Source organism: Hesperophylax consimilis, chromosome 10 (assembly GCF_061612785.1).
Source record: "Hesperophylax consimilis isolate HC1 chromosome 10, BYU_Hcon_1.0, whole genome shotgun sequence".
Classification (NCBI taxonomy): Eukaryota; Metazoa; Arthropoda; class Insecta; order Trichoptera; family Limnephilidae; genus Hesperophylax; species Hesperophylax consimilis.
The window spans coordinates 22,818,949-22,839,407 of record NC_142845.1 but is presented as its reverse complement, the minus strand read 5'-3'; the positions used below and the strand labels follow the sequence as shown (position 1 = coordinate 22,839,407).

General features: G+C 33.0%; 1 protein-coding gene across 1 annotated transcript in view; it reads right to left on the bottom strand.

The window, feature by feature from the left end:
* The window catches only part of LOC149420470 (uncharacterized), a 744,323-nt gene that overhangs the window by 517,531 nt on the left and 206,333 nt on the right, over positions 1-20,459 (bottom strand). Inside the window, exon 2 of the mRNA XM_089636727.1 lies at positions 2,430-2,828. Within this exon, the coding sequence (XP_089492853.1) occupies positions 2,430-2,664 (235 nt within the window). The 5' untranslated portion in view covers positions 2,665-2,828. The remainder of the gene's footprint in view (positions 1-2,429; positions 2,829-20,459) is intronic.

The window sequence follows — 20,459 nt, the reverse complement described above, 5'->3', positions numbered from 1 at the left end:
TAATTAATGCATACTATTAAGAAGTATATACACCTATATACCGTGCTCCCAAAATTATTCCAAAAAATAAATATTCATCCGAGACTTGCAAAAAATTCAATGGATGTCGCATATTAAAATAAAAAAAATAAAGATAGGTTTATCTTAAAGACACTGTCTATTGTATTGAGTTCGGGTTGAATCTTGCAATCATATATTTTAACTTAGCAATCATTGGACCATTATCCAAGTCCAACGAATGAACTTCCACGATCGCTACTTAGATTGTATTTCTTTCCACTCATTTGATCTAAAACATAATTTCTGTTTTAATTAAGTAAACGTACACATCATGAAACCAACCACCCGTTGTTTTGTTGTTTAGTTTAAAGATTTTTATTTACAACTGCGTGGACTTAGACAACGTGTTCTTTTAAAAAACTGTGCTTTTAATTGTTTTCTGTTTCTATCGTGGGATGAACATTATTTTTTTTGTGATACTCCCACGCATTTTTATTTTATAAGCCTTACACACAAAATTTTCTCAATTCATTGGTGATTAAAAAAAATTCCTTAAATAAACTCTTCATTTTTTTTTCATATTTTGTTACACATTCGTTCATTACGTTGGTTTTCGTTTTAAATTTTCTAAATGTAAATGTGCCTAACACAAGAAGCTACAACAAGAAGCATTACAGCTTACTGCATCCCTAGTTAAATAGACAAAACATATTCGATTAATTTGATTATATAAAGAAACCAAAGAAATTAATGAAGATCTGTAGCGCAACGCTGACGTTCATCTGCGCGCGAGATGCTACGCGTAGCGTACCTGGGTATCGATTCTCCGATCCAGGGCGCTCGCAATCACCGTCGAAAGTACATACATTGGTCGACGTTCTTATTCTTGAGACTCATTAGAGGTATAAACTTGGACGCCAAACATCAAAAGTCTATTGACGTCTATCGTATATTTTTACAAAGTTGCTTGGGTTTTCCAATAAGAGGTTTTATTTTGATATTCAATCGTAAAAGATCAATGGTTTCGTTGCTTGTGTGGCACATAGCACTGTTTTGTTGAAATAAACGTTGTCTAGATCAATACCATCCAATTTTGGCCATAACAAATCATTAATCATCTCTCGATAGCGCAATCCATTCACCGTAACTGTTGCTTCAGCCTTATTTTCAAAAAAATTAAGGTCCAATGACTCCGCCGGACCATAAACAACACCAAACAGTCACACGTTCAGTATAAAGAGGCTTTTCAACAAATAACTCTTGGGTTTTCCGAGTCCCAGATGCGACAATTTTGCTTCTTGACGAAGCCACCGAGGTGGAAATGGGCCTCATCACTGAAGATGATTTGCATTTGATTCACTCAAGTGAATTTTAATAATTTCAATGCGTTATTGAAGCATGTATCGTTCCATTTTTATAATAACGTAGTTTCTACTTGTCAAATGTCAAAAAATGACAGCTTCAAAAGTAATATCTACCGAAATAGTGGGCTATTTAAAATAACACCTTTTATTGGAAAACCCTGTATTATTATATTGGCTGATTTACCGGCGATGTTGGCTTCAATACTCGTACATAACGCAGAGCAATCTGAAGCAGCGACTTTTTGCGAGCAGAATGGATTGGAAAATCGAGTCTCAGCTCGTCAGCGACACGCCGTCGGTTGGCCGACGTGCTTACTATATGTATGAGAGCATTCGGTGCAGAGTGCTGATCGCCTGAACTGACGGGACTGCATGTGTACAATATTATAAAATTAATATTGGCAGAGCGGCTTATTACTGAGGTTCATCTTCGCCTTCCTCTGTGGGACTTAAAATGTTGCCTTGAAGTGTATGAGGCATTGTTGCTAGTCTTTGATGAAAACGTCTTAATTAATTGAAGACAGCTGTACTTGGGCGACATCGGTGCGAATAACAGTATGCGACCAAAATACGCGTCGCACTGTTTCTAGCCAAACATTGCTGAAGGTTTGGTCAATGCTCCGAATTTTGAATGAAATTGCGCTAGAATCCGCAAATGTCATAGAAGTATCAGAAACGTTGCTAAACTTACAATGAAATAAATAAAAAAAATCCACTTGTAGCAAAGACTTTGTGGGAATACATAATTAAAATAAAATAGCTTTGTTTGAATACCATTTTATTGTATCTATTGATAACCAACCGGTTTCAGTTCAACCCGAACCTTCATCAGTGTTAATATGTTTTTTATTAACTCTGATGAAGGTTCGGGTTGAACTGAAACCGGTTGGTTATAAATATATACAATAAAGTGGTATTCAAAAAAAGTTATTTTATTTTAATTATTATAAATAAATAAAGGTTTGGATTCATATTCTGGTTCATATTAACAAAACCATTTCTTAAAAAATGAGGCCGAAAACGGTGGTAAGAGGTAACAAGAAAAGTAAAGAAATTAATACTTACGTGAGCAGTATCTGGGTTCGTCGCTCTTATCACCGCAATTATCCTCCCCGTCACAGAACCTATCCAAGGCGATGCACTGTCCGGTATCGCAGTAGAACTCACTGAGGCGACACGGGGGCCCAATTTCCCCGCCGCCCTGCGCCGAGGCCTTCAGCGCGCCTAGCAACAGCAATGAAACGGCTGCTAGAACGCCCCCGAAACTGCTAGTCCCCCAACCGGCGGGCTTCCTTCGCATCTTCACTGATTTATTATAGGTGCTTAAATGAAAATTATGGTACTCATGCTTTGAAATTTTTAAACTAGCACTTTAGTGATTGGATGAGAAATACTTTTTTAGGAACACTAGAACACTTTGCGAAGTTTTCTTTGTAAATTTGGTGTGGGTTGGAGAGCGTCTATCTGAAACAACAACCAAAACAATTATTAATTCACGTTTTCTGTAATATATGATAATTAACATCAGATTTTGTGTATGCCAGTTGTGATAATCATTATTTATTGATAATCGTTCAGAGTTATTAATATAAAAACGTTACTATAATAATTATTTATTTTAGAAGGTATGCTGTGGTGAAATCAACTACAATCAACAATTCAAAGTAAAACTAATGAACAACAATTTATTTTTTTAATTGTGAAAATTTTTAATTACAAATTATGTAAATAGTTATTTATGGAGGATATATGACCATCTCTCTTTTCCTTTCAGGTCGAGGAGATATACAATTAGATGCACCATTACATACTAATATCTCGTTCAAAAAGTGATACACTATTAGAACGTGATAATCGGTGCACGTAGACCGTATTTTGTAGTTTCCGGTCGATCAGCGTTAGAGCGTTGGAGGCCGAATCAATGTAATTGGACGTACGAAAGTGGAACCTATTTGTTTAGCTGCATGTCTCATTTAAACACAATACATCAATGATCCAGACAGCCATGGCAGTTATGATGGTACTCTTGAATTGGCGAGTCTGCGCCATAAACTTCCCATGTGGTTGCGGAAAAGTGGTCGAAAAGTGTGCACTGGTTTATAATTATAAGGTAATAAAAATCTGTAAGTTCCTTCAGTCTTTGCCCAAGGAAGCACCTTGTGGATAATAGTAAGACTCCGAGTTGTAAGACGAGTAAAGATTTTTTTTTAAATTTAGTTTATAGTTTTTTTTATTGTATCTTGTAATAAGTGTCAAGTTATAGCGGAGACTATTAAAATAGGTTATAGTGTTAGTAACACCATAGCACCGTGATTCACCGACAATTGTAATACAATGTCAAGTTACAGTTATCTACAGTGTAGACTTGAAATAGGTTATATTGGTAGCCACAGCTCCGTGATTTACCATTGATTGTAATACAATATCAAGCTACAGTAATCTACAGCGGAGTCTTTTGAAATAGGTTACTGTTAGTCACATCACAATGATTTACCAATGATTGGAATACAATATCGAGCTACAGATATCCATAGTGGAGTCTCTTGACATCAGTTATACTGCAGCACCGGAATTCACCAATAATTGTAATTCAATGTCAATCTACATTAATCTACAAAACATACATTAAATAGTGTTGTGTGGTGATTGTGAAAGAGTTTCTATTCTGGAAATCTCTAACATTAACCATGCTTTTAAGATGTACTTTTATGAACTATTAGTGCCTAAGGAATTTTTCAGAAACCGGCAGAACTCTAAAGGAAACAACCATCATCAACAGGTAAAGACCATCTTTCATCACTTCTAGTATTCCTTGTGATAGATAAAAACGATCGCTTTCTCTTTTTTCTCTAATTAAAAACCAATCATCGGTACTAAACAATGATATTCCTAATAAGAGGAAAATTACTCTCTACGAGGTGTAAAACATCGAAATTGATTTTAATTGAAGGAGGTAAAAATATAATTAACAAGTCTTTATATTTTTGATAAAAAAACAATTCTTTTATTATTTTTAAAATATGCACTAAGTACTTTAAAATTGGTCAACATTTAAAATATATCCACTGCTAATTTTAGTTAGAATAGAAGCCAAAATACCGCACAGAGTTTTGGCGGCCGGGCTGAAAGAGCCAACGAGTCACGGGGCTGGAGGAATGAAGCTTTATTCTATGCAAGAGCGTCGTCACGTCTTGCTACGGTAACCGGACACATCATCAAAATGATAATTCATCACAGATTTAAAAATTTATATAAAGTTATGGAAAGTGATGAAACAAAAACTTTATTAACTGGGTTAAGTAGGTTAGGTTAGGTTAAAAAAAAAAAATTTCATAGTTTTTAATGACTTTATATCACTTTTTAAAGGTGTGTTGAATAGTCACTGTGTTGAGTTAGAATGGAACCCTTGCTACAATTGCTACGCAAGAGTCGGTTTTACCTCCTGTGCGCACCAAAAGATGTTCCACATCAAAACTTTTTGTAAAGCCCGAACAACGCCGTGGACTTCGGCTAGTTGTAGATAAAACTTATTTTCTAGCTTCGTAAAGTGCCCTAGATGTTATCACAAAAATTAACCAAACATTGTAATTAATAAAGAAATAAAATAAAACCAAATAATAATAATTGTGATATAAATTGAGGGAATAACTAAAGCAACGAAATATTTTGGAATCATTTGGGCACGTCACTGAATAGTGTTGTTTGAACAGAAATTCGATAAATGAGCATCGTTTTTAGAAGGCCACCATGCGCGCAGTCATATTTGCATTCATTTCCATATAATATTGGACAAATGTCATTACTGTAAACTGCACTTTGGCGATTATGCTACTCAAACATCGGTTTGTGCTAATTATTGAATCTCGTGCGGAAAATCCATGGTTGCCAAAAGTCATTTTAAACCATTATAATTCTATTTAATATGCATATAATAACGATTACCAAATCGTTATTTGAATAAAAAAATAAGGAAATTTACAAAAAAAACATATTTTTTTAAATACAAACAGTAAAGTTGGGTGATGGGATTTAATTACTTAAAATGTATTACTATCATTTTACTTCATTCATACCATATTTTTCTACTTTGGTAATTATCTATAGGTATGTAATCGTAGGCAAAATACAATAAATTAAATTTGAACAAGGTAATAATTCACCTTTATATTTAATTACCCCATGTCCAAATACCCGTTTTACACGATACCTTTTTTCATCCATTTTTTCTACTCTGGGTGAAAAAGGGACGTTTTCTATTTTGGTATTACCGATTTCTGTACAGTTTAAGATGGCGGACATTATTTAACATCTGCTATCTCTCATTGATTTGAACGTAACTACAATACTTGAAATTGATGCTTGTTTATTCGGTTTTATATTAAAAATATTAATAACAATACTATAATATATATTTATTACTGATAGGTATTGTGAATTTCACGTGTATGTTTGATGATTTGAAATTTTGTTTCTGCCATCTATCATTGTTTTACAATACAATTCAATTCAATTCAATTCAATTTGTTTATTAATTTCAAAAACATTACAAAATTTGTTAATTTTAAAGCGTTTTTAAAATAATTTTTATAATAAGAATTAAAAGATTAATATTTACAGTGTGTATATCAACTATACCAGTGATAATAAAGCTTGCCTTTTAAAGGAAGCTTCATTGATGGCAAACATGTCGATATCAGAATTGATTCTGTTCAACAGCAAGATTGCTCTCCCCACAGGCATGACCATTGGCAAGTTAGTTCTGCAGGCTGGGAGATAAAATAGTCTATGTTCTCGGTGACGTAGATAACCATCGGGAACATAGAAATGAATGCTCTCCATGATGACCGAGTTTTCAAACCATCCACGAATCAGTCTAAAGAAATGTGTAGCAATGCGCACATCTCTCCTGACCCGTAGATAGTTCATTCCGAGCACACCCAAAAGAAAGTCAGTGGGATAGAGCCACGGGTAGTAGCCATACTCCCTCATGTAGAGAAATCTCAAGAATTTCTTCTGAACTCTCTCCAAAAGGTTGTGAAACATGTTAAAATGTAAAATGCTCCGAGGAACTAGTGCCATTGATCCCTTCTGCACCGGTGCATAGTAAGGAAACACGCCAAACTCGTGCCCAACATATATACGCAATCTAATTATTTATAATAATTTTTAGTATATTTGCTGCACGTGAATATGACAGAGTGGAAGATACTTTCAGTATAGCCCCGGTGCTTACATCTGGTCTTAACCACCATTCAGAATTAAAATGTTGCTTGAAATGGCTTTGGCCGTATTTGGTAACCAGATATGAATAGCCAGGTACTTCCCCACCTTCCTCTTTCCCATATTCTTTCTCTCCCCACTACCATCATCCTCACAAAGTACCAATTGCGATGCCATAGTCTCACTGGTTCCAGACCCAGATTGGGATTCTTGTGTGGTTTCACATTAAAAAAACACCGTTGACAATTGACACATGAGAACGGGTCGCCTCTACGACTCGCTCATGAGTTCAATAGCTCGACTATGGAACGATTTACCGACCACTTTGTTTCCTTCCTTCTTCAACATAAGTCTATTCAAGACCCATTTTTCTTATCCAAAATGAACCTCCACACAGCATCTCCAAAGATGATATGAGGGAAATTATTTTCCTCAAGCCCTCCTGTGTGGAGTTAATGTAAAAAACTATAACAATATATAGTTTTTAAATATTTTGTAGATATTTTGTTAAGATACTGGAAAAAATTGTGTTGCAATTATTTAAAACATTATTTTGCATGATCGATTATTTTCATCAAATTTATCATTAAAAAATTGAAAAGTATATGTGACTTTGATTTCTTAATCAAGCGGAATACAAATTATTTATTCGTCAAATCTACCCAAAGCTGCACAGGTTTCAAAGATATATGAGTTTGGTAAATGTTTTTTATGCGCAAAAATAATAGGGCAAACAATATATTACGATTATCCACTCACTGTTTTTTTTTCTTTATTTAAAATAATAAATGAATTCTCAAAGAGCATGCGAAATAAATTGGACAAAACTTTGTACCGCCATTAATAATTGAAATACTTGGAAATAAATGAATTAATTTTTGGCATTAAATACATCGCTTTATCCTTTGTTTACAATATCCAGATCTTAACAGAATCTTGTCTTCTAATATATCACCTCTCATACATTTAATATTAATTAATATTTTAGAAACCAACAGTACCTACCTACCTACATAATTAAAATGATTGTAAATAATTAAAATTAATATAATCAGAACTACCTACTGTTAAACTTTTCAGTTTGGTGGGAGAAAATCATTGACTAATGGAAAAAAAATTATGCAACTGTTCAGATGTGAACTAATTAGATCTGGCACCGATCGTGTTTGTAAAAAGATGATTTTTTTAAATATTTCATTAGGTAATTAGATTTACTTCGAGGCTTCCCTTGAGATCTCTGCACTTGATTTTAATTATTCTATTGAATAAATAAAAAAAATGCATCAAATAAAATAGCCCGGAGTGTATATATTTTTTTATGGTTTTATAATCTCAAAAAAAATTGTTGCTTTTTGTGATGTATGGTAATTAGGTTGAGTAGTTAATCGGTAGATGGCGGTAGACATAAAGCCCACGCCAGGGTCCGCTAGATGACGCTAGTGTATAGCAAGTACTAGCGATAGATATTATCGGCAAGGCAAGCATCTGCGCGCCCAGAGATTTACCTACCCTCGGGTAACGAACAGTTAGCCAGACAGGTTATTGTAACGTAAATAAACAGTATTATATTGAGAACCTTTTACTGATTATCAGTTCCCAATACCCGAAATCTCTCAATTAAAGGCAGATATAACATTTTTAAAATGAAAATTATATTTAGAGCTAAAAACAGTTGCATTTTAATTATAAATCCAGAGTTCATGATTCCACGAGTTTAATTACTCCATACTTACTGAATTTATGCTTCTTCAATAAAATTATGTCACTTTCAAGAGAGTACAAAACAATTTCAAAGGCAGATAAAAATAATATGGGAAAATTAGTGTAAAAAAAGGATAGGTTTGATATAAAAATGTTAAGCTCAAAAGATTATTAAAAAAATTCGATTCTCACAAAAAAAACTCTCTCTTTAAAAACATCACCAAAAATGAACAAAATTTGACGTATTAAGTTCACAAAGTTAAGCCAAACGTTGTGGGTTTATCAACAAATTTTCATAATTATTCCACAGTTTATTCACGGTCTTAAATAATTGAACAGTCTGTTCTCGATGAACTAGCAGCCCTGCCAGCCAATAGCAGAACGCGCATATCAAATGGCGTTCAATTATTTCGTTCCGAATGCGTTAAATTTCAAATATTAATTCAATCTCATTTATGCTATACAAATTTGTATTAGCTCTCACAATGAATGCTTGCTGAACGATACGGTAAACTGAAATTATAAGCTATAGGTTATATGTTATATATCAAGATGATTTCATTAATGCCAGATATATTCCACTAACGGTAGATACATACATTACAAAACCATTGTGATATTATTTATTCTATGGTTTTTGTTTCAGTCAACAATAATTATAAATGTACCATGTTTTCTTGTTTTATATGAATCTCGCACATTTAACTATATGGGACTGAAATAATTAACAATATTGAAATTTCCTCATTGACGTAAAGACGTAAAGACTTAACTGTAAAGACAGTCAATTTAAAAAAATCAAAAATGACATTCTAACTTAATATATATATTTTATGGTAAGTTTTAATAGTTAAAATAATTACCAATGTTTTCATTTTTCAGTGTCCGCAAAAACGCCGGTGACGTAACAAGAAGCTTTATTTTTTCATCAACACTGTTAAGTCAGTATAAACTGATACGGACTTTTTAATGTTATATTTCCTTTTCTATCACCGTTTTTGTCATAAAGTTGCCTACAGTTAGATTAAATTATTGTTTTATTTTTCAATCCAATGTTGAAAAAAATAGATGATTTTTTATGAATTTGAAAGTTATTAGTGATTCCCGATCTCAATTATTTTCTCGAAAAGGAAAATGAAATGTATTGGACTTGGGCATTGATTCTCGACGAAGTCATTCCACTCAAACTACGAGTTGTTCGACCCAATCATTGTTCGAATGGAAGGACTTTTGACGTTTGGCGTATGTAAGTGTAAGAATGAGAATATCGACCAATGTATTTAGTTTTGACGGCGATTGCGAGCGGCCTAGGTTGGAGAATGGGGCCACTCCACAGTACTATTGAGTCATAACTAATACTAATATACCAGTAGATAGGTATTTTAGTAAAACATTGATAATATATATATATTATTAAATTCCCACCATTTTGGAGCGGAACTTGAGGTTATTTTTCACAAAAATGGAATTATTATATATTATTATTTATTTATTACAAAATAATACAAGGTTTCAAATTACTACAGTATGCAAATTAATATTTTTTTCCTAATTATTCTACTACCCCATAAGGTGAGGTGCTGGAGCTCGTGTTTATAGAAGGAGTTAGAATTTACAAAAATAAAATAATGTTTGAAAGGTGATGCATGAACAGTATACAAAGTCTTAAAAAACTACAAACGTAATTCAGCATTCAAATGAACATAATTTAATCTTTAAATTAGCCAAAAACATAATTCAATCTTCAAATTAACTACAAACATAGTTATAAGACGTATTATAAAAATATTATACATAATCATAACATAGTATTATAACAATAGCCAAAGTTATTTTTAATGTTAGATGGTAAAGTTGTATTTGTTTATTTATTGGAAAAATGTTATACCGCCGCTTATGTGAGATACCACCTCAGGGGCGCTTTAAAGTTGATGCAGGTATTACAAAAAATGTAAATATTACAAAAATAAAGTGAAGTTAAGTTAAGTATAATGTATTACAGGAACAGGTGACACGAAAATAAAAGATGTAGACTCTGCAGCAAAAATCCTAGGTGGTGAGGAAACTGGTCCAGCTGCTGCAGCGAAAGAGTCCACCGCGTCCACCAACAGTGCCAGCACGAGGTTCGTCATCTGTCCAGTTATGTGTCTGCTGCTAACAAAGCGCTGACACAATATCCTTTTACAGATACCAGACCTTGGCAGCACCGCTATAACGTTCGACGAAGATAGAAAATGGAGACTCTGCATCAAGAATCTTTGGTGGTGAAGAAACTGGACCAGCTGCTGCAGCGTGAGAGTCCACCGCATCCACCAACAGTGCCAGCACGAAGTTTTTCTTCCGTCCAGGTATGTGTCTGCTGCTTATAAAGCGCTAACACCTCTCAAGAGACCCTGGCAGCACTGCTGTGACGTTCGGCAAGTCCATTATTCATCTCCATGTAATCCTGTTCCTGGTGATTGTTGAAGTGGTGCATTCTGCACCCAATAAATAGCGACGGTCGAAATAATAAATTACCATGGGCTTAGCAAAACACTTGCCTTCAGAGTTTCCGAGAATTCCGTTGAAACATCTGGGGTGCATTTACCGATCGACGTTCGTTTCGAATATCGAATATTTTTGAGCAAAATTTCCGAATATTCACTTTTAAAACACTGCACTCAAATCACATATTATAAAGATCTAATAACTGGTTGATATTTTTTTTTATTTAACTTAAAATGTTGTTTGATTGATTTTAAAAATAATTTCAAAGGGATTTCGCCTCATTTCCCTTGAAAATACTAAAAAAAACACAAAGGTTGGAGGACGCGTTAGGACGCGTCCGGCTGCCACGAAGGGCGCTATACTACGTATGCGTAAATTAAGGGTACAATATATCATTATCCAATTTCAGGGAGTTTTTTTCTTTTCAATGTTTCTGTTACCTTAATTTTGTTTTTGGACAGTAATATATTTTACCATTTCATCTAAAACCAAGTAGTGGTGCTGAGCCATGGTTGTTCTTAGCATTGGAATGGATATTATAGGTATCGTCTTGAAAGTAATATTAGAATTAGACTGTCAGGTTAAGATAACTTTTTAGACAGTAACTGTAACTCTTATGTAACTCTGCACCGACAGGTATTGGAGATTAGCAGTAATATTAACTATGTCCTACTTTATATATAAATCCATTCATTAATACTGATAATAATTATATTTGAGTAATTTGTATACCGCCGTTTTAGAAATATATAAATATGCCGTGACGCGCTACCTCCTTCTTAAGCCAATTTTTCGGACAGCATTACAGGGTCCACCAATCAGGGCAGAAAAAAAGGAAGTGTTCTGATATTCTTTTGGAGATCGTCCGTTCTATCTGGCCTACGTAAACTTTTTTACATCCCGAATAGCTGCGTTTACAAACTCCATCTGTTTCAGGAGCAAAATTGGTTGTTGAGGTCCGCAAGTAGGGTTGCAGTTGAAACTAAGCGTGCACCCACTTTAAACGGTAAACGTGAGGCCTTTTTTCGTTTTCCTCGTACCGTTACGTTTTCGTATTACGTACAACTACCGATATGTCGTTGTTTCAGGCATAAAATACCCGCTTTATTTATAGTTTTGCATTCGTTTCCAATTAGCTACGTTACATAGACTGTGATGGCATCAATTAATTTTAATTCAAATATCGTTACGGCCCCCTATATGGTAGCTTGCTGACGTTTTCATACGCTTTGAAGCATGATCGAATAATTTGTACTCATAAGGTTTATTTTTTTACAATTATCATAATATTTTATTTTTATTTTTATTTTATTTTATTTTTGTGGAGAGACAAACAGCTTTAACAGAGCAAATATAAATATATATATGTTAATTATAGTCAAGCCAAAAAAGTCTCCTATATTAGAATTGATTGGAGATGGAGTTTTATTGCATAAAAAAAATATATATAAATATATTATAGGTGAGGAGGGGAGGAATAGGAATTTAGGATGAGGATAGGAGATGCTCTGGATACATTCCATACTATTGTATTAATTTTCGATCGCACGAGTTACTTCTAATCGATATTTGTGAAGTGTATTGCTAAAAATGTCAATGTTTTGAAATTTAGTATTATATTGGGCACATATACGTGGAATTGGTGATTTTTTTCTAAAGTTAGTTCTATATGTAGGTAAATGAAACAAATGGGATTGCCGTATTGATCTTGTTAGAATATGAATATTTATTAAATTGGTTAGCTCTGGTGAGTCGAGGCCATTGTTAAGAATTAAAAAAAATAAGATTTGGTCAAAAATCAAACGTCGTGTGTGAAGGGAGTTGAAGTTGTGGTATTTAATAGTATCAGTGTAATTTAAGAAATGTAAGTTTTGTTTATAATTAATGTGTTTAATTTTTTTTTTGAATTCTTTCGATTTTTTCAATGTGAGCTTGGTAAAAAGGAGTCCAGATCGGTGTGCAGTGTTCTAGGTGGGGACGGATGAACGCTGTGTAAAGGGAATATAGAGTCTTAGGGTTGCGGAAAGGTTTCGTTAAACGTATTATAAATCCTAGCATTTTGTTGGCTTTGTTGATGATTGCATCAGTGTGTTGAATGAAGTTTAATTTCACATCCAGTATTACCCCAAGGTCTCTGATAGATTCTACTTCTTTGATATGTGTCCCGTTTAATGTATAATCAAAGGAAATTTTATTTTCGTTACGTATAAATGATAATTTATTGCACTTTGAGGTATTTACTACAAGTTTATTTGATTCACAGTAGTCGAAAAGACGATTGAGATCCTCTTGAAGTTTAATGCAATCTTCGATTGATTTGATAACTAAGTAGATTTTTTTATCGTCTGCATATGCTAGGTAATTGGCCTGTAAAAAACATTTGTGAATATCATAAATATACACATTGAGTAATAATGGACCTAAATGAGAACCTTGAGGTACGCCGGAGGGCATGGAAAAGAAACTGGACTTAGTTCCCGCAACTGATGCACATTGAAGTCTGCTCCGAAGGTATGAAGTTAGCCACCGAAGTAAGTCACCATGGATGCCTATTTGTCTTAATTTTTTTTAATTAGAATGAAATGGTTTACTTTATCGAAGGCCTTAGAGTAATCAGTGTAGATTACATCTACTTGGTTTCTATTGTCCATATTGCTCGTTAAATATTCCGTGAAATTTACCAAATTTGTTAGTACCGATCTTTTTTGTAGAAATCCGTGTTGTTGGTTTTGTATGTTGCGAACAATTGTTGTATAAATTTGATCGTAGATAATTTTTTCAAAGAGTTTACTAAATACCGTTAGAATTGAGATTGGGCGGTAGTTTACAATGTTGCTTTTAGAACCTGTTTTATGAATAGGGATTATAGTTGCTTCTTTAAACTTTGTAAGAAATTTTCCCGCTTTTAGTGACATAAATTGCATCAACATTGCATCAACATATAATGTCTTGCTAGATGTGTTGATTGTTTAACAGAGAAATAAAATTATTTATTTTTATTGAATCAATCAGCAGTGTTGGTTGAATATTGAAATACGTAAAATCGAAACCCACAAACCTATAGTAGCTAATGATGTCAATCATCAATGGATGATTTCAAGAGGGTTTACAATAGAAACTGAAGAGTATTGAAAAGAGTTAAGTGAGATAAAAACCTTGTAGTTTTTGGTGTATCAACTTTGTAAATTCACCAATTAAAAAAAATCGGATAAACCAGTCTTTGTTCAGAAATAATAAAATTGAAAAAACAAAAAAAATAACTTGTTTTATATCTACATAGTTTAAATTTTACTGTGCTTTAGAAAAAAACAATATTTTTAGCTTTTTCACTCGCCCGGTAATTTACATAACTACGAAAATCATGGTTGGGTAAAAAAGAGAAAAAAAAACTCTGACAATATACCAGTGAAATTTCAGAAAGAATATCGCACCATGAGACTTCTGCGAAGTAGACTCAGGAATTGAGCCCGGGGATTATTGTAGGGACCTTGCGGGCGTGAGGCGGAAAAAAAAACAAAATCCGCGCTAGTTTTTCTTTCTGCCTTGCGCCCGCCGCAAACTTCACCCGGGGCGTGTGTGTTCGATATGAAAACGACAGAAAAAGGCTTTTAAACACAGAATATGGGGACGAAAGGAAATAGAGGACGAGGAATATCGGATGCGAGGAGCCGGCATTATTTATTTTTTACTTCGAAAAGTAGTTTGGAGGAAACCTTATATGGTTAAGTTATTTTGTGCTTCGGATAATATGCTGCTTACGATCAATTAATTAAATCAGGTTTATACCGCCTACCGGAAAAGCCTGATCTATGGTATTATGAAAACTTACAAGAAAAAGTGATATAAAACTAATATTAATATGAATAACTCCATGGAAGAGAAATGTAAATAGCTGGTTGATAACGAATGTACATATTTAAAACAGGTATTTACCAACATTTCTCCTATCTATCTCCTTCCCTGCTTCACTATTTTCAACCTCATAACATTTTCAGATTGGGGATATCATAATCTCACTGGTTCTAGACAGTTCGGAGCAGTTGTGACGCTTATGTTTTTTCACATGAAATTGTCAATAATGTATATTTATTTCACTTCGTTCCAAAGTATTCGCATCGCCACGGTAGAAGAATAATTTCAGACTAAAAATAGATTTAAATACCATGATACTTCCCAACCTTTACCAGACTGTTTACTTTTGTTTCTTTTTCTTAATTTTTCCTGCTCCGAAGTTCTTCTGATTTCATAACACGAGAATCCTGTATAGAATTTTCATGATTAATCGTACCATATAAAACTATTAACTTTTTGAACATTAGCTGAATGTTATGTAAATTGGATTCCTTGATGTAAAAATAATATTCAAATTAAAATGATTAAAAAATTGAACAAAAAAAAACCCAAATTTATATATTAAACAAATTATCACATTTATTCATCAACATGTAAAAAATATCACATCTTTCTTAAATTTAACCTGAAATTAAATCAAATAATATAAAACACACTGCAGTATTTCGCGTTGTTTTTTGTTTAATTTATCTAGAATCATCAACAGAGGTTACATTCGAGAGGGATAATTTTGTGAGCCGTAACCAACCGGATGATAACGAATCAATACATACATAAGTGTCGCCCAACATAAAATTTTCTTTTCCTCTCATAAACAAGCCTATTAAAGAATATAAATATTATTAAAATAATATATATTATTAAAATAAATACTAGAATTAATAATGATACTTTCAACAGTGTTAATCTCAAGTAACCCCCAGGTAAGTATGGTTCTTTATATTATCTGCTGTACAGAATATGGTAAGTAATAATATATGTACATCCTAACGCAGCATCACGTTTGTTAGTCAAATGCATTGTGCATATAGTTTTGAATTAGTGATCAAAGAGCCGGTGGATACAATACGTTAGTAATAAGTTGATAATAGTTTGTCTGATCTATAATTAGTAATAAGATAGAGCATTGTAAAAATGTATTATGTAATTGTACTACGCTTTGAAGGTGATTTTTTACATAAACGGCGCTGTACAAATCAACCAAATATTATTATTATTATAAGGGTAATTTATAGGACAAATTGGTATCTTGTACGTAAACACGTTAAGTTTATTGTAGAATAAAACCTTATGAGGACTTACCCCTTTTCAACATCTTATTTCACCCTATTCTTGCCTACAATCCACGTGGGGGAAAAATCCCATTTGATATATTGAAAAAATGCGCCACAGCCAGCTAGCTAGATACAGACACTGGCAAAGTACACATTCCTGTCTCACACAGCCAAATACAAATCATTCATACATTTTATGATAAAAGGCATAGCGTTATTATATCAACAAGGGATGGTTGCTGCTAAATCAACCAAAGACGAGTATATTTATTTAATGCATTTTATTTGGAATGAACGTATTGTTATTGAACTTTTTTAAAATTTTTCATAAAAATATTATAAGACCCGTTAAAAATCACGGGATTATTATAATGTCAAATTTGTGAAGATGAAAGTATTTAAAAATATATATTTGCATCAAGATCACTACATTTCAAAAGATGAAATTTACTTTTCGAATGTTAGTAAACATGAAAAAATTACGACATCTATCAAACATTAAAAAAAACAAACACACATGTCAAATGAAAATTTGTTCGTTATAATATTTCAGTTTCAGAAAATTTTACGGTTGTACATCGAATTACATAATAAACTAAAGTGTGTGAGAGAAAAATAAGAAAACACTAGGGACGGTTGGTTTACAAAATTTGAACAAATTTCAAAGTTAATTTTCAAATTCTATGAAAGTTCTTTTCAAGTTCTGTTAGGACGGATTGTTTCGGAGAATCTGAACAATTCATCAAATTTCAACGTTCATTTTCAAGTTCTGTGAAAGATTTTTTCAAGTTCTGTTTTTATTTCAGTTTTGTCAAGCAAATAGCCTACAATGATATAAAAACAGAACTTGAATAAGTCTTTCACAGAACCCGAAAATGAACGTTGAAATTTGATGAATTGTTCAAATTCTCCGAAACAACCCGTCCTTAGTGTATCATTATTGGCCAGTTGTTTCACAAAACTGAAACAATAAAAGAACTTTAATAAGACCTTCACAGAACTTGAAAATCAACATTTAAATTTATTGAATTGTAATTCTGTGAAACAATCCATCCTGACTTTAATCTTTGTAACATCATAAGCCGCATCAACCAAAAGGTAATCCAACTAATGATACAGGAAGAAAATGATGGAAGGCGTAGCAGAAGAAGTGTGGCGATGGTGTGGCTTCGGAACCTACGTAACGTGTACAAAAGTACGACAACTATAGTGTACGGGACGTGTTCACCTGCACAAGAAAAAACTGTAAAATATAAGCACGGGCACACATTTACCTTTGTCCTTTTTAATGATTCAAATAAAGCACTTGAGGTATTTCATTTGAACCGTTACAGAGTTTCATAAAAATGCAGAAAATATCGACTTTTCTAATATGTTTGCATCAACGAATGCGTCTTATAATTGATGTACATTTTATATTGATGATGCTGATGACGTTCGATACATATAGTATTAAAATCGTTTTATAGTTTGTATGTATGCAATAAAGCTTATTTATTCCTAATCGACTTTTGTTGTTCGAACTGAATTTTTTTTTTATAAGTTCTTTATTGCAAAGCTATTACATCTATATGAAAAAATGCAAATCAACTTAAAATAAAGGCATGTTCATGATTGCTGAAATAATGTCGATGCATAATATGAAAGCAGCTGCTGCTACCTTGTTTACTTTGTATTCTTTGTACTCTTGTCCATGTTGATTTTATCGCAAAGATTTTTTTATGTAAAAACCGTTTGAAGTCAGCGAGACAATGGGATTCCCGATTGGAGTAATTTCTGAGGCTGAAGGTAGTGGGGAGGAAGGAATAAAGATAGGGAGGAGAAAAGTTGGGAAGTACATAGCTATTATCTGGTCACCAAACACTGCTACAGCTATTTCAAGCAAAGTTTCAATTTAGATAGGTAGTCTTACACCAGATCCTCTCAAATGTAACTATTTTATTGTTTCAAATTATTAAATTGTTAAATAACACAAATCAATCATTTTAAAGTTACTTGCGCACGCGTTTGAACCTGCGATCTCCGGATTGGTAGATGAGATCTTTATCCCTCGACTACGGAGGCCGCCAAAATTAAGGCCTTTGTCTAGATGTTGGTAGATAAATTCATTTACAAAGCGTTTAGAATTTTTGTGGCACGTCGCACTTTACGTTAATTAAAAATTGTGACATTTCCGTAATTTTTTTTAAAGAAAATAAGAAAGATGACAGGATTTTTGCCAGTGAACAACTTGTACACTGGCAAATGCTTTTGGTAATAGGTTTAAAAAGTCATAAAGTCGTAAAGATGATACCTTTGTGGAGCTGTAATAATTATGATTCAAATTAATCTTTATCTGCCACCTTAGCGTGTTGAATGTTGATACCATACGAGAGAAAAAAAACTGTGAAAACCGTAAAGATAACCTTATATTAAAGTTTAAATGAAATCCCGGAAAACACTAGTCTGAGGCAGTCGACTCTTAGATCAGCAACATCATCAGCTGTAGGCAGACTGCTAGAACCTATGCGCAAGCTAACTACTAAGTTTGGTGATCGCGCTTTTAGAGTATCTGGGCCGAAGGCTTGGAATAAACTCCCTCCGGAACTAAGATCCATAAGAAGTCCAACAGAATTCAGGTCTAAACTAAAAATTTAACTTTTTAAGCTTTTGTACCCTTAAATTAAATATAGCATTCCTAAGAGAAAGTCCAGTTATATTCAATTTTCCAATTATATCCTAAATCCTGTATCTAAATTTCGCTAATAAACAATTAGATAATATTAATAAGTGTTAATCTCAAGTGACCTACTAGGTAAGTATTGTACTGTATATTATCTCTATAAATAGTCAAGTAATAACATAGATCACTGTAGAAATGTATTATAAGTTTGTACAGCGCCCTTGAGGTGATTTTGCACAAAAACGGCGCTATACTAGTCATCCAATTATTATTATTACCAAGCAACGTAATACAAGTGAATAAATAATACAGTTATACATAGAATAATAACCGACTGGTGGCTCCACAACTTCAAGAACACACCCGATTTTCATCAAACCTGGGATGCGTGGTCACTAAAACTAGCACCACATTCAGTAAACGAAAATTTGGGTTCATCGCTCCTAAAATATACAATGTATTGAACACCGTTATAAAGTTAAAAAAATCTATTTACCACCCGTGTACAACAAAGGATATTTGAGGGGGGCGAGCTTTTTAAAAGATTACATACATAGAAAATTGTATTTCATTGTTTCTTTTTTAAAATATTGATACATTTTACTCTTCTTTTGTATTGGTTGGTATTTTTTGGAAGCTCTTCACCGCTCACACTTGAATTTTTTTTTTTTTATAGTGAATACCTCACAAGAGTCCCAACTGCTCCCGTCTGGAGCCAGTGAGACTATGGCATCCCCAATTGGGGGATGTTGTGAGGCTGAAGGTAAGTGGGGAAGGGAAAGAGGAAGGTGGGGAAGTACCTGGCTATTCAGATCTAGTCACTAAACACGGCTAAAGCCATGTGGAGCAACGTTTCAATTCTGAATGGTGGTCTTACACCAGGGCGATACTGGTAGTATCTTCCACTCTGGAACGTGCCGCAAATATACTATATATTATTTTAATTAATTAATTGTGAAATAACACAAATAATCAAATAAAATTTATTTGCGCACGCCGGGTTCGAACCCGCGACCTTCGGAATGGCAGTCCAATGCGTTACCACTGGACTATGCCGGCCGTCAGAATTTGTCAAGTTCTGAAATTTAAAAAGGGAGGTTTTGTAATATGCCTAATTTTGCATGTATTTTAATCTTGATTTTTAATATTATTTGAGTATTTAAATGTCTATTTTTATTATTAAGTTATTTTTTTTTTGTCGTGACTTCTACAGGGTATCAAGGAATAACGTGCACAAACTTTGGGAGGTGATTCTACACGATGGTAGAAGTAAAAAAAGGTGAAAAACTTTTTTAGAAATTTCAATAGAATATTATTTTCTCGATGCAAAGAAAATTAAAGTTTAAAACCTGAAAACAACGTTAAAAAGTTGAATTTAAAAAAAAGGTATTTTGTTTTCTTACTTGTACTATCATGTAGAATCACCTCCCGAAGTTTGTATACTTTACCCCCGGACACAGTGAAAATGTTTTTATTTTATTATTTATTTTTTATATTATTATATTTTTTTATATACATTTATTTTTCTCTGTTATTACACTAAAATATAGCCTATACACTACTGCCATGATACGGGCATGAGCGTAGAATGGTCATCGAGATAATGTAAATGAATTGTAATGTGAAATTTATATAAAATATAATAATTTAACAAAATGAAATGAAATGTAATGTATAATTGATTTCTAGTTTTATTGTATCCAATTACTTTTATTCCAGTATGATTTGTAACTTTCCAAGAATTATGATGATAATATTGCAATTAAAGTTTGACAAATAATTAATAATTCTTCTTTGGCTAGAAAAGGAAGGCTCTAAAATAAATTATGGTTAATTTTCTCTTCAATGAATTTTTATTTTCGTAAAATCCAAGTACTGCTGCAATAAATAATATTTATG